A 27,828-nucleotide genomic window follows, 5' to 3' on the forward strand; every position below is an offset into this window, starting at 1 on the left:
GACTGAATTGGAGTAGTGGCAGTGAAGCTGTAGGAAGATGTATGGATTTGGTAGTATGTAGGTGACAGACATTACGGAACCCAATGAGTGAATCAGCGTGGGTGGTGGGTCCTAGTAAGGCAGGTGCAGTGAAGGACAATACCCAGGTATTTGATGTGAACGCCTGGGCAGAAGAGCACCAGGATAAGCAATATGTGAAGTATGGGTAGGTTTCTCCACACTTCGGGGTGTGTGTGTGGGTATGGGTTTGTTGATTAATCCATTTTTGGACATGCTGAATGAGAGGTTCTGTGGAGCACCCAGGGGGCAATGTCTTACAGGTGGCTGGTTATGTGGATCCTGAGCTGACTCTTGCGCTCTCTTCAGACCCGTTTTCTCTTTGAGCTTTAGATCTGAATACCCAAATACTGGCCAGATAACTCCACTGAGAGGTCTGATCAACTCACAATGCCTCCAGGTGAATACATCATTGTGTATTCCCACATTGTGTGGAGATGTCCACACAACCCCTGTCCTTCTCTCCACCACCAGGATCACTCTTCCCTCGGCTGGCACCACCATGCTGCCTGGACTTGTGGAATAACCCACTTCGCGTCCCCTTCATTTCCGTATTGTCAGTGTCTGCTATGAGTGGCACTTGGGTCCCCAGCCAGTGTGTCTCCAAGAACTTAAAAATAGGGAAATTAGGTTGCTTTCAGAGAGACAGCTATGAAGTCATCAACTGACGGGTCAGAGCTCCAATAACATGAAGCCAAATTTGACTGGAACCTGACTGAAGAGGATGAAGGACTGGTCAGCAACGGGAGGTCAGAGAAAAGAGAGTCAGAAAAGAAAATGCTGGTAGCATGCCTCCAGCATGGTTGGCTCCCAGGCACAAATGCACTGTCCATGTGGCACAGTATCCCTATAATAGAGACAAAAGAGTGTCATTATGACATCCCGGCCCTCCTAGCCTTTAGTTCACTCAAGTCACTGTTCCTGCTCCCATTCCTTGCTCACCAAGCAACCTCCTGACTAGAGCTAGGCTTCCCATGCAGGTGGGCCTTAGGGAAAGAGACACGAATCAGCAAGCATAATTATTTTGTCCATCTGATAGCATCTGACCAATTATCATTATGAATAATTAAACTAGTACTCCGGCTTGTACCCGGGAGTCTCTGTGAATCGGTAAACATAGGACCAGGGATCAGAGAGGCAGTTGCGTGGCTTGGTGTGGTAACAAATTTAGTACGCGATACAAGAATGCTATTTTACCTCTCCCCCATTATAGAAGTGGTATGTGTTCATTTCTTTCTCTTCTCCACTTATTTTTGTTTCTAAAATCACTCATAATTTCAAACATCCAAAAACAACTACGACTAATTATCAGGATGTTTCCTTCCAATCTATTTTCTATGCATATGGAAATAACATTCAGCAACTATTTCATTTCCTTTTTGTAAAAATGCAGTACAGATTTGCAACCTCAAATGACAAAACTTTTAATCAACTGTATGGGAAGGAGTTTTGGCTGCTTCTCCCAGGGAAGGGAGGAAGGGAGGAAGGGAGGAAGGAAGGAAGGAAGGAAGGAAGGAAGGAAGGAAGGAAGGAAGGAAGGAAGGAAGGAAGGAAAGAAAAAGAAAATTCTAAGTATGCTTGACTAAATTTCAGTAAAAGAATCGATTTCTGCAACCTGATCAATGAAGATTCCCGGCTTCCAAGACCTAGCCAAGACTTACGAGCATGAAGAACATTCCAAAAAATCTTTATGGGTACAAACTTCCAATTATAAAATGAGTAAGTCCCGGGGATGTCATGTACAGCATGGCAACTACAGTTAATAATACTGTATTGCGTATCCAAAAGTTGCTATGAGAGTAGATCTAAAAAGTTCTTATCACAGGAAAAAAATTCTGTAACTATGGTGACAGATGTTAACTAGCCTTATTGTGGTGATCATTTTACAATATATACAAATATCGATTCTTATGTTGTACACCTGAAACTAAAATAATGTTGTATGTAAATTATACCTCAGTAAAAAATAACGAAAAAGTTTTTATGTTAGCCAGTGCTAACCTCCAAAACCCTTAATTAGCCAACCAGATATTCTAGACATCACCTTTCTAAAGAAGCTCAAATTCATGTCTCTGGTAAAGATGTAGTGTGTGTGTGTGTGGGGGGGGTGCATATGTCCGTGCATGCACATACACGCATATACATGGTGATTTTCAAATTCTTTCATCCTTTCTTTCTCCGTTTAACTATTCTCCTTCTACAAAAAACTCTGCCATCAACTATTTGGTTATCCTGAAATACAAATCATACAACAGTGTCCGAATGAATGCTAAATTCTTTCCTTTTATTCATCAAATTTAATAAGTAGTAAGTTGGCATGCAGAAGTGTTCAGTGCTCAGTAAATGGGAACCAATGTAGTTTGCATGCTTTTGGCTTTTCTACAGTTTGAGAATCTTACTGTGATTTTAAAAAAAATAAATAAATACAAGAACGAAAAAAATGTCCCCATAGTCTTACTTTCTTTCACCCAAACTCCTCATCAGAAGCAGTATGGACTCTGAGGAACAAACTGAGGGTTCTAGAGGGGAGAGGGTGGGGGGATGGGTTAGCCTGGTGATGGGTATTAAGGAGGGCACGTACTGCATGGAGCACTGGGTGTTATATGCAAACAAAGAATCATGGAACACTACAGCAAAAACTAATGATGTAATGTATGGTGATTAACATAACAGAATAATAAAAAAAATAAATAAATTAAAAATTTAAAAAAAAAAGCAGCAGTTGGGGTTGCCACATCAAAAAACCTTACCTCATTCTCTGATGAGCTTGCAGAGAGCAGCACCTCCTGGGCGTCAAAGAACTCAGAGACAGACTCTGACATGGAGAGGCGGCTCTCGTTGGCTACCTGCTGTGACAGGGGGAGACTGACATGGATTTGCTCACCAGCCTATAGAAGACAGAAGCATTTGGTGTCATTGTTATTCCCTTGAAAGAGAACTATTTGTTCAAATTAGACCATGACGTACTAGACCAGATTTCTAGAGAAATGCACACCATATGTTAAAAGAGTGGTGACAAGTAATTTTCACTTGCAACTCAGTAATGACCACGGCCTAAGTTTCCTTCTAATATGTCTAAAGAATCCAAAAGGCATGGCTGAAAGGTGATGGTACTGTGACTTGATTTCAAATCAATGCTTAACGGATATTAAGTGGAGTTTAACCGCTTGAACCTCTATGAAGACCCTGAATTGATTATGGAGACAGGTTCATTCTCATATTCTTAGATCCATCATTACTAGCTCTATTCTAACCAGTATGCTAAATCTCAAGACATATTTGTAGAAACCACTAGAGATATGCTAAGAAAACACTATAAAACTAAATTTTTAAGACAGAATATATAAAAGTCACTTTCCAATTTGGTCATGAACTTTAACCAATGAGATAATATGACTCGAGTATTAAACCTACAGCAAACTGTATTTTTATTCAGTACTATTTATATATATACAGTACAAATATCAGATTGCAAAGATTCAAACTAAGACTGTTAACTTTTGAATGATGAAGCTGTAGAAATACTTTTGGATTCTCAGCAGTTGAGTGAGCATGACGGTCCCCGGATGCCATGTGATGCATGAAGGTTAACGGACATAGGGTTGGCAACTTAAATCGAAAAGCTGTCTCGGGATGGCATTTCCTAAGCAATTAGATGGCAGGACCTTGGCACCTGTAGATTTCTAGTAAAATGTATGTTTTTCTGGAAATATGACCTTCACATGAGTTAAAACTCTCACCTTATTATATGTCACTGTATATAAAGCTCTAATATTACTGTTGAAAAGTGTAAATTCTCATGGTTATAAAATAGTAATTTTTATAAAGGGTTATAAACAGGATTATACACTAAGTCTAGCCCAAATACTGAATGTTCTCCTGTCCTTTTAGCATTATGTCAAAAATTCTCCTGAAAAATGGAGTAATAATAGCACCTACCTCAAAGATCATTAGGAGTGTCAAATGAGATAACACATGTGATGTTGTTAGCACGACGCTCAGCACACAGTAAGCGCTCACTTGACATGTGCTAGCTATTAATTATCAGCATCACTATTAATGGCTATAATAGCATCATTAGTATTATCTTAGTAAGGTTAGGTGATTTCTCCTAAGATAGGGCTTTTAAAATAAACCTTAAGAAAGTTTTCATTTAGCACCTTCTCAGCTAAATATATATTTTCCCCCCCAACATTTCATGGACCATTTGATGAGGAGGAACATTTCAAAGGAAAACTGTGACAGACACAGAGAATTCACAAGCTGGAATAGATATATAAATTAAATATTCAGTAGCATCAGGTGAACACAGATATAAATACAAATAGAGACTGATCACCAAGAATAAATGATATTGAGCTCATGTACATCCTTCACTCCAAAGAACACTGAACTGTCAACAACACAAATATTTATGCAGAGAATCTTATTAACAGTGAAAGAACTGTATAAAAAAACCCCGAAATATGTAGTTGATTTAGATGCTATAAAGTAAGCATTCTACATCTATTAAAAATGAATCTTACCTCATCAGGGCTAGGAATAATATTTACACTGACAACCTGATCACAAATAATAGATTCTGAATGTATTCTGTTCAACCGACTTCTTAGTTCAGCATTCTGGTTGAGTGCCTTAAAATAACAAAAATTGCACATGTAATTTCAAGTTAATAAGCAAGCATAAAACAGAATAAACACACAAATACACAGTGGACAAGAGTCTATGATGTTCTTAGTTATAATTTTTGGAGTCATCATAGGCCAGATCCTACAGTAAGAAGGAAATGAATGGCTTGGAATTAAGGTATTAATTTTTTATAAAATAAGAGCACTGATCAGTAGGTTAGTGGGTTGAAAGAGTTCGTGGATTTCATAAAAATGATTCATGGAATTTTCTCCCTCTTTCAGGCCCATTACATCCAAGCCCGGTCTACCACCACATATATATTATGTTTTGCAGCCGGAGATAAAAACTACTGATTCTTTCCATTTTGGGTTCTAGTTTCTAAAATTTGGGAGTTGTCCCATGCCAGATAGTGATATTAAAAATTATTTGGAAGTGGGATGAACAATAAACTGGTTTTAATTTATAGAATTATATTTTATTCCAGTGAAAAAGTAGTTGTATTTTCATTTTTTAGGAGCACATACACACGACAGTGCAGCCCAAAACCTGAGCAGCGTAGACACGGACAAGCATAATAAAGAACATATCACTGGAAGGAACTAACTCCAAGTTATCAGCGTCACTACTTCAGTCTGCAGCAGTAAAACGCTACCTGGTATAACAGTTTAGGACGTGTGGCAAGAAGAGAAGAGCTTTACATAAGCTTTACTCCCTACAGGTGCCCTGTGGACAAAGGTACTTGCATCACATGGATGCATGGGAACATGTTCCCTAAATATAAGATAGATGTAGCGAACTGGAATTACATCAAGGATCAAAGGACATGGGAGAACAAAGACCAGTGAGAAGCTGGACAGTTCCTTTCCTTTGCATTAAAATCAGCAATGAGAAGACGGAGGTGGATGCCTTACTGGGTGGAAGAGAAATGTCAGAACTTACCAAGGCATCTCCCCCAGAGAAGGGGCATAATGCTTTTCTTCAGATGGAGTGTATGGATATAGTAAACCAATACACAGACAAATATAATATCATAATTCTAACTCTGTATCTATTAAAACAGGATAAACTACAGAGTGGCTAAACTTTACACTTGCATTGAGCAGTGCATAGTCCTTGAGCATGGAGCATAGAACGGCCTCTCCTCTCTCCCTCCAACACGGCTTCTGCTTTTTGAGGAGAAAACTGTTCACTCACAGCTTTTGGCTTTTGTTTAAAGTCTCTACAACCAGCTTGTAAAAATGTGTAAAATATAACACACGTGGTCTGGTCGGCTGTCAGGTATTGATGGATTAAAGGTGGATACAGATCTTACAGTTGCTACGTTTATGTATTGGAGGAGATATGTGTCTAGCTCCTTGAGAAAACAGGAATGTGTTATTTAGATAAGAGATGATTACTCTTATAGTAAATAAACCATGTACTTTAAAGGAAGAATCCTAATATCGTGACATGCTGCAAAAGTGCTCAGGGTCATTGTTCCCAGAGCAAAATCTCAAACACTTGGTAGTTACCCCATCCTTTGTGACCACTAGACCTATGCTTATTTGTTCTTTCACTATTTCTTTGCCCATAAATATGCTGAAAGTTGTCTTGTTAACTGAAATATTTGGAATCAGATATATTTTACTGTCCTTTAGGTGGGAGGCCTCGTGGTGGGTCGTTTGGCGGTTTTAACTACAGAATCATAGTCTTGACCTGATGGTTTGAGACAAACCTCGATGAAGGGTTCCTCCAAAGTGACTGCACTGTATGTTGTCACTGGAACAGAGCTAACAAAACAACACCACACAAACTCCACAGCGAGGATAAATAATGGTTTTCCTCAGAGTAGGAGTTTTCAACACAGGCTTGCCATTTGTCACGAAACTGGTACTACTGTTTGCTCCGGATAGCTTAAGTGAAATTCTCATTTAAGCTCTTATCTCAGCCAATTGTCATGAAATGCAATTGTGTCTACAGGTGTGTGTGAAGGCACACAGGGTAACACCTCTAGCCATAGTAGCAACAGGGGATGAACTAAAAGTTCAAAAGGAAAATTTTATTAATAATACATATGCAGTGGTAGAAGAAGGTCGTTGTCCTATAGCCCCCCAAAGCATGGAAATAAGTACTCTTCCAAGTCTGGTGGCCCCAGCGGCAGAAGGTGGAAGCGGGCAGACAGCAGAGCGTGCAATGGTCCATTTCTGCACATCTTCCCCGGGTAGCTCTTCCTTTTGCCTTGATCATACAGACTGTTTCTGACGTTTGCGACAGCCACGTGCCACGAGCTCTGTGGTGTCATGCTCTAAGGCAGTGCCCAAGACCACATTTATTACTTCCCTCCCTGAAACACGACTATTTACTCCGTAATGATATCACGGAAATCTTTGGAACTTGGAGGAATATAGGTATTTTCTGTGAAAGGACACTACTAGCGATAATTAACATGGAAGAGCCCAGATGATGGCAGAAACAACATTCAGAACGTACCCAAGGCTCATGAACAGTGGAGAAACAAGGAAAAAGGAGGGGCATCATCAGCTACTCACACCAGCCATTGAGCAAGAGAAGCTTAAGGAGACTTGTCAGTAATGACATTGCTCCATTAGTGGCAGATGGGACCAAAGACCTAACGGGGAGGGAGCACCACAGGGACTGTGCTTAGATTCTTCACCAGACAGACTCTAGGCTTATTCTCACTACTTGTTTGAGTTAGTGACCTTGGACTACGCACAAAACTCTCCACTCTCCCTCTTCCCCACACCTCATGTCCTTCACACACATTCAAGTTTAATATATCCAAGAAGCAAACCGTTCCTTCTCAATCTATAGAAGTTACCATCTTGAAATCCCCAGCCAGAATTAGCTGTCCAAATCCCCACCCTGTTGGCTATTAACTACCACTATCCACCTTGGCGGACAATGGATGAGGATGACCTTCCACTGGGTGAGTCTCGGACAGACACATTTTACCGAACAGAACTGCGGGTTCTGGGAAGGAAACGTGGAAGCCTGAGGGCTGAAGGATATGAAACATACAGCAAGATGGAATCATCAGAGACTTAAGCCCTTTGGATAAAAGCAAAACTGGTTCAAAAGGAGTGAGAAAATCAGTACGGAAGCTGTCAAAGCTAGAGTGATCAAGAGTCAAATCCCGGGAATTACTTAAAAATCACCTTCTTTTCTTAAATTTTAAGATAAGTACATACTACTACAGTATATTTGGAAAATACAAAAAGTAAAAAAAAATTTTTAAAAATTCATAACTTACTACCCTATCAACCAACTGTTGGTAGCCTGGTATATTTCTTTCTAGCTTTTTCCGATACATTTTCCACATTACTTAATGGGTGCATACTTTACATCACTTATTCTTTGTATATAAATATTTTACTTAATGTTGCAAACTCTTCACAAATATAACTTTAATAGTTGCCTAATAAGTGATTATCTTCTATAATTGGATACTTATGGTATTACTGATTTTTTCAGAATAAATAATGCTGCCGTGAATGTTTGTATGCATGATGGTTTTCTACATTCAGCATTACTTTCTCAGACTAGACATATCAGTCATGGGTCAGAGGGTTAAAATCTTTTTAAGGCAGAAGAAATATTGCCAAATAATGTCCAAATTGACATCAATTTAAACTTACTGGGTAGCTAAAAAGAGATATAAATAATTCTATGAAGAACATCTTCATGCACAACAACTTTTGCCACGTTTCAGGGAATTTAGATTCAGGAATACTTTGGAAGTTTTATCCCAATAAATACCCCAGAGTATTTATTTTCTGTATGTGAAATGGTGCAGACAGGAAGGATGGAAAATACTACAATCGGGATTTTAATTATGGTACTATGCCTTAAGTTGATTTTTTGCTTACATTTCCATATATACTGTATTTCATTGATTCTAAGATGCACATTTCCTCCTACCTTTAACACCTCTGACTGTCAATTTCATTGACAGCAGTTTGCTTTCTTTTTTAGTAATGCACATAATGATGGTACATCTAACAATCTATGGCATGTTGATTTAATGAAATATAGTAATTCCAGCTGAAGTACAAGGGACATATTCTACTGCTCACATTTATATGGACCCAACACCAACTATATTTAGCATAAGCTGTGCATAGATTCTGGGGCCAGAGACCAAACTAGTAATGTATTAAAGACAGACTCAAGTCAAATCAAATCTTTTATTATCATAGTAACCTGAGGTACTGAAATTACCTTGGTCTTATATACTATTTGATCTCGGGGTTCAGGATACTACATTAGAGGATGTGAAATTGTAGCTGTGAAAGAAAGTCATTTATAAAGGGATAGACACAACACACAATGCCTGGTCTTACAGGTTCGAATCAAACATCTATGCTGCCTCTCAGGTGTAAAAGTTACCTTTAAAGTTTCATGGAGGTAAAATAACAGAATTATGTATGTCTTTGTGTACACATAGATCAGGGAAGAAATATCACTTTAGAAGAGGAATTCATTATCCTGTTTAGCCTTGTAAATTATTACATGCCCAAGGCAGGCAACAATTATTCTGAGCAGGTAGTGAAGAATGCTAATTTCACGTATTTTATATGCTATGTGTCCTCTAAAAGGATGACAGAATTTGCCAAGTTGATATCCTTAAAAGCTGTATTGAAAAGCAGCATTTTAATAATTTTATATATATCAAATAGGACGTATAACAAATAAAAAATATACTTTAAAAATGTTAGACTAATTTAAGAAGTTATTTAAACACAGTTTCTCTCTCTTTCCCTCTCTGTGGAGAGACTTAACTGGTTATAAGAAAAATATCTGTAAGTTTAACTGAGAACACTTGAATATGGATCGAAGATGTCTTCAGGCCACCTAAAATCACACTACAACGTGAAGTTATGCTAATATGTAAGTTATGCTAAGATGTACTCAGAACACTTGTCTCAATATATGCTATGTAAGTATCTTGTTCAATTCCAAGTACTATGTTGAAAGAGGGACAGTGAAAACAGAGTTGGCCAACCAGGATGGTTCCTTCAGTTAACTGTTTCCATCTTCAATGTCTCATCTCCGGTTCCTTCCCCTCACAATACGAACATGCTGACACAGCTATCAAACTCCAAGGCTGACTTTCAGTCCATATATTATTTGCTGCTTAATCGGATTCTTTTTGAGACGATCAAAACCCTTTACCATTGATCTCAATGGCCAGCGCCATCTAAATTCTTTGGCTCCTTCCCTAAGTCTCCATCAAAGGATCCTCTTTTTGCTATGTCCTTTAACAATTAATGTTCTATATAGCAGCACCACTGACCCTCTTTTCTTCTGATTTACCAATATCTATAACCTTACCAATGTACCAGGGTATCCACATCTTTCTTTCTAGCCAGACCTTTCTCCTGAGCTCTACATCTATATATCTGATTGTCTGATGGATGGCCCACAGACCCCTCAGTCTCCAAAAAAATCACTACTTAGGCCTGAAAAATCAGTTCCTCTTGTATTCCCAATCTCAGGGAGAAGAACTATTACTATTGTGCTACACAAGGAGTCTTGACCCTGTTTCCTTTTCCCTGTCTAACATGCCGCTGATCTCCAAGCCATGCTGATTCTACCCAGTCCCCCCTCCCCTAGCCTTTGAAACTCTGGTACTTCTTGAGTTCAGGCCTGCATTATCTCAAATATCTTAAGATTCTGTCCAACTAGTTTTGTCTTAATTCCATCCATCCTCCATACTATACCAGAGTAAGCTTTCTAGATACAGAAATATACACTCATATTTTCAATTTCTGGCATTAATCACTCACGAGTTAAAATTCTTTAAGGGCTCCCCAGCACTGATGAGATAAATCTAAACTCTTTCATGTGGTCTTTGATGAGCTGGTTCCCATCTACTTACTTCGCTGTTTCTAGATTAATTTTTCCTTGTTCACCCCATGCTTAGGCCACTATGAGTTAACTGCCATTCTCCAGATACCTCTCCAGGGGTCTAACCATGGACAGTGAATCCCTAGAAGGGAGTGAACTGTCTATAGGCTTACATGTCTAATTCCCCACAAGCGATGGGGAATTCCAAAAGAGAGTCCAGCCTTAGGGGCAACGAGTATAGACGGCCAGCTAGGGTACAACTGGTCCAATGGGAGGGTATGGTCAGACATAAGAACATGAAATGCTGTGATGACACACAATAGGAAGCACTGAATTCTCCAGTGTTTTTAGAGTACTGAATTATTTTTACATTTTTTGAGGGTAAAATTGAGCTTTCTGGTTAAAAATATATATATATGTGAAAAAAAAAAAAAAAACCCACCACAAAACAAAACAAAACAAAACCCCACAACAACCCAACAAAAATCTATTGAAGCTCTAAGTCTAGAGGTAAATAAATTATGTTTTGACAAGAGGAGAAAATACTTAACCTCCAAAATGTAAAGTTGATACAACTTTGCTTTATTTTACTTGTATCATGTTAGCATCAGGTTGTTCCTTGTAAACTGCTGCTGTCTACTCAGGCCCAATTCAAAGCTCAGTTCCTCCTGATCTGTGGCTCTGCTCTGAGGTCAGGGATCTCCCATTCTTATGAACAACCAGAGCCCTGGAAATCTGCACCACCCATATGCTGCTCTGAATGGACTAGAGAGTCTGGTCCATTTAACTGTTTCCTTGGTAAATACTGCTCATCTCACTAATCAGATCATAAGCTTCCTGGGGACATGGCCAGTGTTACTTTTATCTTGGTGTTCTAAATCTTGCACTATACCTAATATATAGTCAGTTGAATGAAATACAGTGAATAAATGAATGAACAAATGAATCACTTTAAACATTCCTCTTTATCGTTTCTAATCTGATGCCATGCCACAAACCAGATCTCTACTTCCTATTCTTTTTTTTTTTAAGATTTTTTAAAATTTATTTATTTGACAAGGAGAGACACAGCGAGAGAGGGAACACAAGCAGGGAGAGTGGGAGAGGGAGAAGCAAGCTTCCCGCCGAGTTAAGGAGCCTGATGTGGGGCTGGATCCCAGGACCCTGGGATCATGACCTGAGCTGAAGGCAGACGCTTAACGACTGAGCCACCCAGGCGCCCCCGCCATTCTCTGTCTTAACAAACAAACAAATAAAAGCAAGCAAGCAAGTAACAAATACATTTTCAAAACAATCAACAAAACTAAAAGACAACCTATGGAGAGAAGATAGTTGCAAATGACGTATCTGGCAAAGGGTTAGTATCCAAAATATATAAAGAACAGATACAACTCAACACCCCCAAAACCAACAATCCAATTCAAAATGGGCAGAAGACACGAACACACATCTCTCCAAAGAAGACATACAGCTGGCCAACAGACACGTGAAAAGATGCTTATCATCACTCATCATCAGGAAAATACAAATCAAAACCATAATGAAGTATCACCTTATACCTGTCAGAATGGCTAAAATGAAAAACGCAAGAAACAACAGGTGCTGATGAGGATGTGGAGCAAAAGGAACCCTCTTGCACTGTTGGTGGGAATGCAAACTGGTGCAGCCACTGTGGAAAATAGTATGGAAATTCCTCAAAAAGTTAAAAATAGAATTACCACAGGATATATACATGATCTATATGATACACACACACACGAGTATTATTCAGCCATAAAAAGAATGAAATCTTGCTATTTCCAACAACATGGATGGAGCTAGACTGTAATGCTAAGTGAAATAAGTCAGTCAGAGAAAGACAAATACCATATGATTTCACTCATATATGGAATTTAAAAAACAAAACAAATAAGCAAAAGGAAAAAGAGAGAGAGACAAACCAAGAAACAGACTCTTAACTATAGAGAGCAAACTGATGGTCCCCAGAGGGGAACTGGGTTGGGGATGGGGAAATAGGTGATGGGCATTAAGGAGTACACTTGTGATAAGCACCGGAAGATTAAAATAAAAACTTAAAAAAAATGTTTGTGCAAAGGAAAAACAAAAGAAACAAGTACATTTTCTTATTTTTCTTAATACAAGCGTATACCACTAAGCCTCTATCATTTAATACATCTGAAGGAAACACTGCAACATTTAGGGGGATAAGTATATTTTGCATGTTTACAGGATGGCATCTGTATGTTTACCTAACCATTATTTTGATCTCTCTGATTCATGATACTTTCAGAATAATGATTCCGAAGATCAATTACCACAGACTGAGTGTTCAGCAGATACATGACATGAGGAGCCCAAGGCAAACCATTAAAGTGGGCTTAGGGAAAAAGCCGTTTGCAGACCGGCACAACAGTTGCAGCTTTGAGTGCTCATGCTCCCAAGTCCCCCTGGTTTTGCACCGGAAGCGGGATATGCACCTCAATTGACAGTGTTTTATGGTGAACACAGCAAGTGTGGCCCAGGTAACAATACTCAATAGCATGAAACTTAACACTGAGGGTAAGCTGACAGTTCAGGTACATAAAACACGGTGAGACAGTTTGTCTATTTTTAGGGACTGAGGGAAACTATTCAAGCAGGAGCCGATCCACATGGAAAACCACTTACCCAGGATTTGCTCGCTCCTTCACTCTGATCCAAGGCACCAGGAAGTGAATAATATTTTATATAAACACTGAGTTCTCACACAAAAATCACATAACAACAATGAATTCTCAAAGGACTTTTTAAAAGTGCATTTATAGACTAAATGAAGGAAATATTTCAGAGGAAGTGCTCAGGGTAAAAAAGCATTAAGTGCAGTTTTAAAGGATTTTTATCAGAAATTTCAACTTTGATATGTATAGGTATTTGATGAGTATTACGAAGATCAATATATGCTGAATAATATATAATGAACATATATTGAATAATATATTTTATGATGTACAATATATCTTGAAATATATAAGTTTAGCTCCAGGGAGCATAACTTAGATAGGAAGAAAATTCTAAAAGTATAAATTAGAAAAGAAAAAATAGGTAAGAGTAAGCAATAATTTTCAACAGATTAAGATGTGGTATAAGTGGGAAAATATTAAGTGTGGAAGATCTAGTAGATTCTGTTGTATTTAACACTGGATTAAATATATTCTGGAACATATTTTAGAAGTGTAAATCACGTATAAATCCACGATTTATGGTGGTCTTATAAATGACCATTGAGAGCCATCAAAAGTATTCAAATCAGCCAAAAAAAAATTATATGTTTACAAACAAGTTTGGTTGATTTTTACTCTTACCTTGACCTAGTCTGCAAGAAACGTTTAACTTCAACTTTAATTTAATTGATTAATTTCTAAAGAATTTTAAAATTCAATGCTGATATTGCAGTGTCTTGGGGGAGTTTTGGTTGAACGTGCCATGCGTGACGGACCACCTCCACCCCGATCTTTTGCCCTATGGGGTCGGGAATGCACCATGAGAGTGAAACAAACACTCTCGTTTACCTGAGACAGTGACTGTCGGAGACGTGCCATCTGCGTGCTGGGGCCTTTACTGTGACCCTGCTCAGAAACCATCTGCTTAAGCTTCTCCTTCTCTATAGCTATGCTATTAAAGGCAGACTTTAGAAGAGAATGCACTGGGTGGGGGAAAAAGTGAGAAACAAAGATTAAATGGATCCAGAAAGAATATACAAAATTACAAATTTCTCAGCACTTTAACTCATGCATAGACATTATCTGGAAGAATTATATTACAGTCTAGTTAAAAGTCAGCCTTACAATGCAATCTTCCAAAATACCTATACACAAAATGAATATGGTAATGGTAATTAATCAGAGTGAAAATTTGGGCATGTCATACCAGAAACGACTTAGATGCAGGATATAATAAAATACTGATGTCAATTCTTAAATATCAACATTTAGAAAATTAATCTATCATTCCTAGAAGGAAAAGGCAACAGGTTTTACATTGTCGTGGTTGATAAGAATATTTGAACAGTTCTGTGTACAGTGAATTCTCATGCAAATCATTTAGAACTATCCAGATATTATTTCCCCAAAGCAGGTAGCAAAAAAGAGCATTTTATAAATCCTGCCAAAATAAAACAGGAAGCTGATCTAGAAGTCCTGACTAGTTCTCTTTGAGGTAGGGAATGATTTGGTCTTGAGAACAGCACTTGAATTACTTTCTCAGCCAGGAACATCTTGATGTAAGCAGTGTGTTCAAAGAATAAAACTCCCAGGTTTGAGATGAATAAGTTCTGGAAATCTAATGTACAGTTTGATGACTAGAGTTAATAACACTGTATTATATACTTCAAAGTTAAGAGAGTAGATCTTAAATGTTTTCACCACAAAGAAGAAATGGTAATTATGTGACAGGATGGACATGTTAGCTGATGCTATGATGGTAATCATTTTGTAATATTTAAGTGTATGAAATCAACAGGTGCACCTTAAACTTATGAAATGTTATATGTTAATCATATCTTAATAAAGCTACAAAAAAACAAAATAAAAGCAACAATAAAAACAACACCCCCCCTTTTCTGTATACCTAATAACATACGTTGGTAGAAACTGAGGTAGTCTTTGAGTTTGAAATACAGGAAGTTTGGATTTCCAACTCCTATCTTTATAATAACAGTTTCTATAATATGGAAAGTCTTCTAAAATAGGGATTTCCATATTTGAGAACAGTTATTTTTAAAAGAAGTGGAAAATGTTAGCAAAAAACACTGGCTTGAATGAAGAGGGGGAAAATGATGGGATCACAAGGGACTCACAATCTATTGATTTATATGCCACATTCTAGTCATCATCAATTTAAAGGTAATAACTCGATAGCTGGAACACATTCACCCCACTGGCAGTTCTAAAAGCTGACTCTCATACATTTCAAAATCCATAGTTCTTTCTAAGGAGCTCGCTCAGTAGTCATAGAAAAGCCCTTTTTTTCTAGCATATTTGGAAAGAAAATACGTTGTTTCAACAGAGGCTTTAAAATCCTGTTGAAACATGGATTTCCTGAAAACCTCAGGACTGCAAGCGAATACACAAGGCTTTCCTGGGGCTACTTTTGAATTTATTCACCTCCCTTTGGAGGTTGTGCTATATGTACTTAATTCACACATTTGTTGTCTCATTCTGCCTGCTCCTACAACCACCCCTTTGTCCCCTTGCCGTTAGAAGTAAGAGTTACTGGCCATAATCCTATGCTGTTATATAAAGAAAATAACACTGCTCTAATCTAATGACATAATTAGTATCTGGCTAAGAAATGTAACAAAAATGTATCAGGAGTAAAATAGCAGGTGAAAGAGAGGTGGTCTTTCAGAACCTCAAGTGAGAAATCTACAGAGAAAGAAGGGTGGGGTGGGGGAAAAGATTTAGCTTAATTGTTTATGATTATAGAATTAAAGAAATATCTGATAAGTACATCTTTGATGATGGCTTGAGAGTATGAAATTTTGTTGACTTCAACATTCCTAGAGATGTTCTCGGTGTGTGCCCCTTCTTTCCTGAGCCACCAGGCTCTTGAGCATTATGGGGGCACAGGAGATGTTCCATTTAGCACACATTTTCAGGAATATCTTATCACCTATTACCAACAGCCTCAGGGTAAATTAATATGATTAACTCACAATAAGATGTTAATGGCTAAAAACCACAGCATGTGTATCTTTCTTCAAGAGATTATGCATTTTCAAAGACAACGCCTGGGAAGGTACTATCTTAAGTCAAAAAATGAATTTCAGCAACTGAAATGTAAATGCTATAGCAAAAGTGGAGGGTGGTAATTTGGAACCCAGGCTCTTGGTAAACACAGACAGGACTCATCAGCCTACCTACAAGCTACTACCTGCCTCTTATTTATTAGACCCTGCTCTCTGTGGCTGATAACACATGAACTTATGCAACATGCCTTACTGAAAATTTAATATGAAAAAAGGGACTCCCAGGTGGGCTCAATTTCCCCTCCCCTCAAATCTGAACTAGCCCGTGAAGCTCTGGCCAGTAGGGAGCAGCAGGTGATGCTGTGCCAAGTGAACAGAACTGGCAGCTTCCATCTCAGTCTATTCCACTCCCTTGGAGCCCTGAGCTGTCATGGAGAGCGAGAGGGACACAGTTGTGTGTGACCTTGCAGCCATCCCACCAACATGCCAGGAATATGGATGAAGCCACCTTGGATCTTTCAGCCCAGCCCAGCCTCTGGCCAAACATCACCGAGCCCAGGCCGTGCCACATGGCACAGAACTGCCTACCTGAGCCTGAGCTATGATCAACGAGTGTTATTTAATAAAGGAAAAAGAACGAGTGCTAAGGGTAACCCACAAGTCTGTATTAAATGAGAACTAAACGACACTGTAAAAGAGATGTTGAGTCATAGTGTGTGCTGGCCTGCCTAGGATAACTCTTTGTGTCTTTCCCCCTTTCTCTCCCCCGCTTAGGACACTTTCTTTCTCTGTTCAAAACTGTGAACCAAGAGGCAGGCATCACACCCCACTGCATTTTTGTATCTAGAACTCTGATCAGTATATACACTGCTTAGTCTTTCTACCACGACCACCTGGACAAGAATGGAAGAGTAAATGGCAGCCTCTCACCAAAGAAGAGAACGTCTCTAAAGGGCACGTTATATTTGTCCTTACCTTTCTGTGCAATTAGACAAAATTCTTCCTGAAGCTTTGTATAATCCGTTGAACTTTCCAGAGGGTCGGTGAGGTGGCTAGGGGGAGTCTGAAATTCGATATCTGCACAAAGGTTGGGGTTGGAGGAGTGCAAGCGGACTGGTGACATGGTAGCACTGAAAGGGACCTGAAAGGGGACAGCACAAATTAGGAAAGAGCAACAGGACATCAGTCCACATTCTTGTACACAGGAAAGATGGGGTCCCTTCTTCAAAATACTAGGTCCCTTTGGAATGACACGCCCAGAGACACTTAGTACTCATTTAGTTGGCAGGTGGTTGGGGTGGGAAGGAGTCTCAGTTCTGAGAGTAGACCGAGTACTGCCGTGGGCTCACTGGCTTTTCCCTGATACAGGGAGAGATGACTATAGAACGACAGGAAGGAAAGGCAGAATCCCAGATAAGCTCCAGCTCTGAACCCATAGTTGGATCTAAAAAATCACTGGCAGGAAACAGTAGCTGGAACTCTCACAAAGTCTGGGTACTCGTGTCAGAGGACTTTTTGTGCTCACTTGTTTCTGAGCCTGGAGCAGAAGATTACAGAACAGGTAAAAAATAATTCAAGAAAGATTTACTTGCTCCGTGGCCATTGGATAAAACATAAACAAGTTTAACAGTAAATATAATCATGGCTTAAAGAGACTCAATTAAATTTGAAATTGATTTATTAAAATATATTTGTAAATGAAATATACATGATATAAATTACTGTTGTTTACCTTTGTATGTTACATACAACACTGTTACACATACGAACATGGCTTATGAAATGGCCAATATTGAAAAGCACCAAGTAAAAAAAGTCATATTACTACAGATTTTCCCAAATGGCTAGAGGTATTTTCTTGCCCGCACTGGATCCGGGCTAGTATTGTGATGGGTGGAGGCAAAGCACCGTCCCCTCTCCTTCTAGAAGGTTACACCTGACCATTATAAATGCCATCAGCCAAACATTCTTGGAAAATGAGAATACCAATTCCTATCGTAAATCAGACTACCCTAACCTCCCAATTCTTACTGCACAGATGTTCATTCAGTTATCTTCAAGAATTACTCTTAGACTTCCTCCACAAGCTGAATTTTATATAAATTAAGGGGTAATTCACACCTTCTAGCTAGCAGGAAGTATACTTGTCTGATGTAGATGTATATCAAAACCACTTCCTTTTTTCCCCCCCTATTTTGATAGAGCTTTAAACTTCCTGACAGAAGAAGAGAGAGCAAGTGGAGGAGGGGGTGAGGAGGGAGGAGGAGGGAGAGAGAAAGACAGAGAAAGGGAGAGAGACAGAGAGAGAGAGAGAGAGAGGTAGAATGGGAAAAAGGAGCATGTACTTGTGTACTGAGGATACACAGGAGAGATGCAGGAGATGGAGAGAGCTGGCTGACAAATCTAGGCTGAACTGCAGTTTATGGACCTGGGGAAGGGCAGCTGAGACTGCAGGGGGCCCTTTGGAGATAGCTTTGCCACGGCAGTGGCAAGGAGTCATTATCTCAAAAGATAGCCAAGGCTTGCTGGGGAAGGCAGTGAGCATGAAGCTTTTCCACTTAAATTCAGCTAAGCTAAGCATGCTACTATATGATATCCAAAGCATCTGGTATCTGGAATTACCAAGTAAGTCTATTTGGTCCTCCACAGGGACTTTGGCTACACTGAACTGGGACATGTCAACAACTTGTTTATCTCGTCAGGATCAGAATTTTTGGCTATTCTAGAGAAGAGACACAAAAGTGGCAGAGAAACCATTTGAGAAAACAAAGTCCTCGGGCTCAATAATGTGCTAGAATCCTGTCCAGGTAACTCTGTGGTAATAATGACTGAGGTCTAGATCTTGCCATTTGCAACGACGTGGATGGAACTGGAGGGTGTTATGCTGAGTGAAATAAGTCAATCAGAGAAAGACATGTATCATATGACCTCATTGATATGAGGAATTCTTAATCTCAGGAAACAAACTGAGGGTTGCTGGAGTGGTGGGGGTGGGAGGGATGGGGTGGCTGAGTGATGGACATTGGGGAGGGTATGTGCTATGGTGAGTGCTGTGAATTGTGCAAGACTGTTGAATCACAGACCTGTGTCTCTGAAACAAATAATGCAATATATGTTAAGAAAAAAAAAAGAAGAAGAAGATAGCAGGAGGGGAAGAATGAAGGGGAGTAAGTCGGAGGGGGAGACGAACCATTAGAGACGATGGACTCTGAAAAACAAACTGAGGGTTCTAGAAGGGAGGGGGTGGGGGGATGGGTTAGCCTGGTGATGGATATTAAAGAGGGCACGTTCTGCGTGGAGCACTGGGTGTTATACGCAAACAATGAATCATGGAACACTACATCAAAAACTAATGATGTAATGTATGGTGATTAACATAACAATAAAAATTTATTTAAAAAATAATGATTGAGGTCTTTTGGGGATGCCTATAAAGGATGTGGAAGAATATCTGAGGACAGACAAAGGGAATTTCTGACCTTAACTCTGGTGATGCTAAATCTAGACAGAGCAGTGAGCCCTTAGCCTTTTGGGAGGGACACAGAGAATCCATGGGAAGGCTGTTGGAGATTAGGAAGTCATGGGGAGAAACAGTGACTTGAGGAAATGGGTAGATCAGGGTGTGTGCAGATTTAAGGATTTGATATGGATTTCAGACACAAAAAACTAGAAGAGCATACAAAGAAAGGGTGGGTGTGTGGTGATGGGGAATGTAATGTGTTGAGGATCATGGAAGAGGGTTTTGCCTGCACTCAGGTGCCCTCAGCACTCCAAGGACTAGCATGAAGTAGGAGAGGAGGCAGGGAGGCTGGGGGAGGCCTCGATGCAGTAGAGGCCCTGACATTTCAGTGAGCACCCAGACTTGTCCCTGAGATAACGGCCTGTCTACTAAAAGTTGGATTCGGATGCTGAGAAGAAAAACACATGTTACACATTTATTTTCTGAACATAATGAAGTTGAAATTGGCAATTAAAACAGCAAAACTGATCTTGTATATAATCCACAGGGAAAGGGACTTGGAATGCTCCACTCAAACTGCAATCAGTTCCCTGGGCAATTGAACCCAGTTTTTATATACTTCTGACTGAAAATGTTTATATTGCTACCATTTTTGCTAAAAGAAGTATATGAAATGGGTCATTTTAATTGAAGAATTCATGAAATGAAATTGAGAATATAAATTGAGAAGTATTAATCTAACTCTAATTGAATGCCTCTTCAGCATTCAATTAGAGTTATTCACTCAGTTTTTTGTTCATCAATTTGGGTATGATGGGATTCAAAAATTTAAGGGATAGCTAGGTCTTCTGTCAGTGATGGCTCGGGTGGGAGCTGTCTACAGGTCTCACTGTGTGCACTCGAGAATCCTCCATGTTGGATGCAGCCTTTACACCCTGCTCAGAAACGAAGTCCAAGGCTTCCCTGAAATCCTGTGCCTGGGAGGAAGCCTGATCTTGGAATATTCTGGTACTAATAACTGCAGTTTGGAATGGGGATGTTAGGAGGTGCTTTTAACACCTGTCTACAAAGAAGTTATAAGAGAAAAATGGATCAACATTGGAACTGTGGCACTGAAATTTAGCAATGGGGGGATGGGTTGGCCCAGTTATGGGTATTAATGAGGGCATGTATTGCAATGAGCACTTGGGTATTATACGCAAACAATGAATCATGGAACACTACATCAAAAACTAATGATGTACTGTATGGTGACTAACATAACATAATAAAAAAAATAAAAAATAAAAAATAAAAAAAACATGAATGAGAAAGGGACACACAAAAGCAGGTCTAAGAAAGATACTAAGCATATACAACATACGGAGCCAATGTGAAAAGTCTCCTGCTGTAATTCCTCTGCATTACGTGTACAGGGATCCTCGTGTAGAGAACTGATTGCATAGGGACACTTGGTGTTCTTCTGTGAGGGAGGGGCCAGTGTGTCTCTTCTTCCAACCCCCTATTCTGTTGGGTCTGGCTGATGTTGCAAGTGAGCCATTTTGGGTTCTAGTGCTCAGAATTGAAAAGAATAAATCTCTGAAACATCTCCTTTGGGTGCATTTTTCTTTGGGAGCAATCTCAGCTGCCCCAGATATTTGAGTTGGTCTCCTCCTCACTGGAGGAAAATAAGTAACTAGGAGTCATTTGCAATAATTCTAGGGAAAAGGCACCGAGCTGGATAGGATAGGCTCAAAATGTATGGGAAACTTAGTGTTGGGAAGAAGGAAGGGCAGGGGATTAAGAGGAACACTGCACCAAGAGAAATAGGGGGGCTGAGTCACCAGTGTCAGGTCACTTGAGATGTGAATGAGGGGTGAAGGGGGCCGAGGGGGCAAGCTGAAGTTCTTTATGAATACATTACTAGATGTTACCAACTTTCCTCATTTGATGCTTGGAATTATTGGAAGTTATTCTTAACTTCTGTGATCACTGCTACCCTGGGAGATGGGCATTAATACTCTCCTCTTTTAAAAGCTTTTTCTTTTCTACTTTCCATTAAAATATATACATCCATTCTATTCAAATAGGTTCTAATCCCAGTTTTATTATATTCACTCTATGTATCTGCAATTAAAAAATGAACACAGTAGAAACACAATCGCTTCCCTGCATGCCTTCTCAGAAGTACATTATTTAAGGAAACATAGGTATATATTTCATAATCAAAAGCAATTTTCTCTCTCTCAAAAAAATCCAGCTAAGCAGCGAGATATAAAGCAAGGGCCAGTTATTAATCAAAAGTAGAAAACCAACAATCCTCTCATGAGTATCCATTCTTACAACGAAACCAAAACTTTTACGTATTTTTCAGCAATTCTAGTCTTCAAGTATATTCCACTAGTAGCAAGAGCAAGACTATCGTTAATTCAGAAAATACTATCTAATAGCCAAAAAAACTAACATCCATGATTGCTATGAACTTAGTATTCTGTATTTTATTTTTTTTTAATTTTTTTATTGTTATGTTAATCACCATATATTACATCATTAGTTTTTGGTGCAGTGTTCCATGATTCATTGTTTGTTCATAACACCCAGTGCTCCATGCAGAACGTGCCCTCCTTAATACCCATCACCAGGCTAACCCATCCCCCCACCCCTCCCCTCTAGAACCCTCAGTTTGTTTTTCAGAGTCCATCATCTCTCATGGTTCGTCTCCCCCTCTGACATACTCCCCTTTTCTTCCTCTCCTGTTATCTTCTTCTTTTTCTTTTTTCTTAAAATATGTTGCGTTATTTGTTTCAGAAGTACAGATCTGTGATTCAACAGTCTTGCACAATTCACAGCGCTCACCATAGCACATACCCTCCCCAGTATTCTGTATTTTAAAAAGTTGACAGGATATCATGATTAAGCAAATATTATGATTTGCTTTTATCCAGCAAAGGGTTCGTGCATTTACACATTCTCTTTCCTGTTTTGCACGCACCATTCACTATTCTAAACAGCTTCTACTCAATTTAAAATTTTAGTTATTTGTCTTATCTGTTTCAATAGTTGCCCCACCCTCCTAATAAACCTTAGCTATATATTAAACACCACTTAAGTTGGTGGTTTTCTCCTTTCCACACTACATATTTTCTGACTTTCAGCTCAATATTCTTTCCAGAAAATTTTTCCCTTGCTAGGTGTAATTTGGGTAGCCATTTAGAGATGACATCAAAATTCACCTTTTCTTACCCTCTCCTTTCTTTATTCTCACATCCTTTTCAAATAATCATAATGTTACAAAAAAAGCACAATTTTTGTCTGTAGTAACATGACTTTTCTTAGAAAAACAGAAATCAGTTAGCAGAGGTCCCAATATCAGTATGACCAAAAAAAATAATATATATATATATATATATATATATGTAATTTTAGGAAATTCCACACCATAGGGAGCCGTACTCAGTTTTGCCACCTTGCATTTACATTATTTCTTACACCGAAAGAAGAAGAACTGGGTTAGGGGGTCATCTTCTGTTGCAAACACGAATAGCCGTGTGCGACACCTGCCATGCAGAGAGACAGCCAGAGAACATGTGAAAGCTATGCCAGAAAGGGAGGGGGCTACGGTCAACACCACCACACACAAACGGCACCACGGGAACAGGGGAGGCGCCACTTGGACCCAGTTGCTCATTCTTATTAAATGTGCACTTGAGATTGAAATCCACTCACTGTTGTAGCCACTGCTGCCGCTAGCCTCTGCCGGCGCCGAGTGGTGCTGAACTGGCCCTTCGCAGATGGCCCTTCCTGACAGTGAATGAGAGAAGAGGAGGGAGGACAGGAGCAGGGGCCGGGGAGGGGGAACAGGATGAGGGAGGATGGAAGATAATCAGACAAGGGAAAGGGAGAGTTTTTAAGTGGAGTTGACTTTTCCCTAAATCACAGCATTGAAAAGTGCTTGAAGGGGCATTCACGCTGGGAGAAAAGCTCACTGTCCTCACTGCAGAACCCCCGGACACTTACGTCTAGTTGCTGAATATGACCCCACCCCAAAAGGAGATGGGAAGTCATGAACTGATGAATAATAGCTTGTGATCTTAAAGTAAAATAAAGGTGCATATCGTTTTCTTCATGTTATATGAAATCAAAGGCATTCAATCAATGGAAGCAAAGATAAAAGTACGTTCGGGAAAAAACGATTAAATAATGCGCAAAGGCTAAAACAAACAAGTTGTAATGGGAGTCTCCCGTTAGCCAGGCAGAATTTTTTTCTTTCTTGCTGGGAGGAAAAGTACAGGGAGAAGGGTACCAGGAATCTTCAACATCCCATTTATTTGCCTACTGGAAAGCTCTCTGGGATTCAACATTAGGAATGGTGTTGGGATTTTCAGGTTGGACAATTTTCCAAGGAGGAAGCCAGTCCGCATAGCATAGGGGAAAAAGCATTCAATGTCCTCAGTGTATTGGGACAATGCCTGCAAAAATCAGCTAGGGAACCCTGAAGGCAGAGGCTTCATATAATGATGTGCACCTACGCACAAACCAGCAGAGAAGCCGAGAGCTTTCTTTTTTGTCTCTTTTTGGTGGACGGGATCATGGGAGAATGATATTTCCTTCTAACTACTCAAGTTTACATCTGTCCATGTGACAGACCCTCGCTCTTCATGGTTGTGAACAGTAAGTTCAATTCCAATGAGCTGAGAGGTACTTAGGGTCACCTAACAGTGGAGATTAAACAAAAGCAGCACGACTGCTTTAGTCTTTTTGGAACAACAGAAAAATATTTTAAATTCTTGTAACTCCAATTCTCTTCAAAGTTTCCCCATTACATTCACATTTTTCTTCCATGTTCATAAATCTTCTGCACGTATTACATGTTTATTGTACACACACACATATGTACAATGTGTTTTCTACAAAAAGTTTTCTATACAAAATCCCTTCATGCTTAATGTAGTAAGTAAAAGGAGAAATAACTTATTTTTGCCCTTCAGTATAATTTGAGCATCTGTGAGATCTAGGACAGCTACACATGAATGATATCTGACCATGTATCTGCTATTCCCTGCTTCCTGCTATTGCTCATTCTCTCCAACAACCGGGGATCTAGTATTAATTTGTGCTATTAGTCTTGTAGGAAACCTAGTAGCTGTCTCATCCATAGCAACCCCTTCCACAATCATTCCCTTCTTGCCCTCCTCTACCTCACTGGAAACACGGTCCGACAGTTACTGTGTAACGATGATAATGAGATTGTTACTAGAACCAGAAATTTGAAGTTTGGGAGAAAGTCCTTTTTTTCTAAAAGGTACTCTCCAGAGAGCTTTCTAGGACAAATGCCTGCAATGAATTACACGAAGGATTTCTGAGGCTAGTTTCTCAACGGTTTCTAGTAGGAATATGGCCATGTGGCTCTAAAATGTAACCTTCATATTCAAATCAATAGCACAATCTAACCTATGTTAAGAATAAGATACCAAACATATAAAATAACATGATCTTCATTTCTATTCTCCTGAGGTCCATTTTTTAAAGGACCCATTTTATAATTATTTCAAACTAACAACTACTGCAGAATGCCCGATGCACAGTTCAGTGAAACAGTATCATTAAGAATAGCAACACGAACCACCAAGACCACCACGACAGGACAGTCTGGGTGCCTCCACAAATGACTGGTGAAACTCCAAGTTACCAACAACAGATAAGAATGAGCATCTTAAGGGCTCTGAGAAGGTCTGTTGGTTTGGGTGAGCAGGAAAGGTGCAGGGATAGTACCAAATTCTGCAGGATTCACCCTACAATACCTTTTGTTTTACCAGTCTAAGTGGAAGCAGGGTTTCTCTGGGAGTAATAAATAGTTCACCGCCACCCCCAAGTCTATTGATTTTCACTTGGAGGTAGAACTAAATCTCTCTTGCAAAAGTTTAAAGTTTTCTTTGAGTGTGGGGAAGAGGTGATTTCAATTTCCCTCAAAAATAATTAAACTAGAATCACAAGGGCCATATTGTTACTCTTTGGCAAAAAAAAGAAAGAAAGAAAAAGAAAAACAGCATCAATAAAAATTTTAAAACAAACTACCCAAATATGTGGCAGAAGTATGAATGAAAAATATTTTCCTGTTTTTTGAACAATTTCTTCTGATGACTCAAAAAAATCTTCATAAACCTCATATAGAAAAGCAAAGCCTGTGACTAGAAAGGCCATTCTAGCTGCATTCTGTTTCCTCTGGAAAAAAACGGAGCGATATGAGGGCCACGGTGGGCCTTATAGCCCCAGCAGGCCGGCCAGGCGTACTGTGCTTCACAGTTCCTGAGGAAAAACCAACCTGTTTGAGACAACAGCTGTGAATGGCAATCTGTTCAGGGTCATACCTTAGAAAAACGAGATTGAAAGAATATCGGTCCACAAATGTGTATGTTCTTATGACATTGGCTGCCTTCAATTATTTTTATAATGTTTTTTTTTCTTGGCTATGATAACCATAGATATCATGTTTTTGAAAGCCCCACAAAACTAGACAATCACATGCCCAAAACAAATGAAACGGCCCAAAGCACTTTTAGGTAAATTTTTTGTGAAGCCATTTGGCACATTTGTCTCTATAGTATTAATGTTCTGAATAAAAGAGAAGACACAAAAACATAGCTATTGAAGGAACACTATAAATTGTGTTCATAGAATGTAGACATCCTAACAGAAAAACATGAATCTTTAGTGCTTATGAAATTTATTTTCAAATATATGAGGTTAGCAAGCAAAGCAAAGCAGCAAAGAGTTTGCTATTTACACATTCAGAATTACAACACAAAGAATATCAATACAATCAGAATGGAGGAGTTATTATTTCTTCAGAGAACACTGAAGAATTCTGGAAAATAGTTACTTTTACCTTTGTATTAGAATATAAATTGATTTATAGTGTAATAAAAAGAAAAGCAAAATTCTAAGTCTGATTTTGATTGTGCAGGGCAAGAGTTTTTCTTTTTAATAATATATAGCTAGGATCAGAATAGTAAACATTCTTGTTTAAAGATCTGAAAGTAATATGATTTATGACATAAGAGGTTTCAGGCACTTACCATATTTCATATCATTGCAATGCGCTAACAATATAAGATGCTTACTCTAAAAATTTAAAACTACTCATTTCAAATAAATAACTTATTTAAAATAAATTTCAAGTAAATTTATCATGAGTCATTAACACTTTCATAATTCAGATTTTAAAAGTGATCCTTGATGGCCAAATTATATCTATTTTTGAAGAATCATAGAATTTTACAATTGAAAGAGAATTCAGAGATCATTAAATTAATTCCATGACTTTACCCAGGAGCAAATGGAAGCCTAGAAAATTTAGCAGAAATGCACAAGATTATACTGCCAGGAAATCATAGTTGATTAGCCTAGAACCTGAGTTTGCCGACTTCGAATCTTTTGCAGCCCTCATGCCTTTTTATTGATATATAAAATTTTGAACAAAGCTACTACAGAAAAGCCTCTTTTAAAGATCTAGTACGTATAAATGAGTGCTCATTACAACACACTGGATTTTTAGCCTGATTTTTAAGCTAATTTTTTGTTAAATTATATTTTAACAGTTCAAAGGTGGTGAGAATGAAAATGCTACTTTGTAGTCATATTAAATAATTTTAACCTTTCTTTTAAATTATTTTTACTTATTCCAGAGGAAGAAGAATAGATTTCCCCAGAATTTAGATGGTACAACTCAGTCTGTAAAACACAGGCTTTAAAGCAGGTCAGCGGCTTTAGACTTCTTAACCTCTACCAACTGATATATAAAGACTAATATCTTAAAAGTATATAAAAATATGAATGAAGGAAAAGTAAAGTCTGTACCTGCAGTTGTATTTTTGTATCTTTGCTGACACTTTTTGTTCTCCATCTTCTTGTGACCCGCTTGTCTTTCTTTGAAATATCTACACAGTTAGCCTACATTACACAAATAGTTAAAAGCAACAAAGTATCATTAAGTTCACACGCATGTTCCGGATATAGACAAAGAGCACAGCAAGTTAGTAAAGAATAGTTGTTAGCCACCTAAAGCACACCAGCCAGGAGAGGAAGTCCTATCTGATGAAGAGTGGGCAGTAAAAGCAGAAATAAGAACTTA

General features: G+C 38.8%; 1 protein-coding gene and 1 pseudogene across 10 annotated transcripts in view; one reads left to right on the top strand and one right to left on the bottom strand.

Moving 5' to 3' along the window:
- OSBPL6 (oxysterol binding protein like 6) overlaps positions 1–27,828 on the bottom strand; it is a 207,033-nt gene that overhangs the window by 19,858 nt on the left and 159,347 nt on the right. For 3 of the 10 annotated variants that reach the window (XM_073881884.1, XM_073881889.1, XM_073881894.1), the window contains 7 exons: positions 27,555–27,647; positions 23,424–23,498; positions 17,234–17,399; positions 14,082–14,215; positions 13,201–13,224; positions 4,584–4,691; positions 2,808–2,945 (listed from right to left, as the gene is read on the bottom strand). In XM_073881884.1, the coding sequence (XP_073737985.1) occupies positions 2,808–2,945; positions 4,584–4,691; positions 13,201–13,224; positions 14,082–14,215; positions 17,234–17,399; positions 23,424–23,498; positions 27,555–27,647 (738 nt within the window). The remainder of the gene's footprint in view (positions 1–2,807; positions 2,946–4,583; positions 4,692–13,200; positions 13,225–14,081; positions 14,216–17,233; positions 17,400–23,423; positions 23,499–27,554; positions 27,648–27,828) is intronic. The other 7 variants (XM_025849411.2, XM_073881908.1, XM_073881919.1 and 4 more) reach the window with 7 other exon arrangements.
- LOC112806930 (V-type proton ATPase subunit G 1 pseudogene) overlaps positions 1–27,828 on the top strand; it is a 42,964-nt pseudogene that overhangs the window by 9,884 nt on the left and 5,252 nt on the right.

The sequence above is a fragment of the Callorhinus ursinus genome, unplaced genomic scaffold (assembly GCF_003265705.2).
Source record: "Callorhinus ursinus isolate GAN/ISIS: 27379988/994484 unplaced genomic scaffold, GSC_fseal_2.0 scaffold2, whole genome shotgun sequence".
Classification (NCBI taxonomy): domain Eukaryota; kingdom Metazoa; phylum Chordata; class Mammalia; order Carnivora; family Otariidae; genus Callorhinus; species Callorhinus ursinus.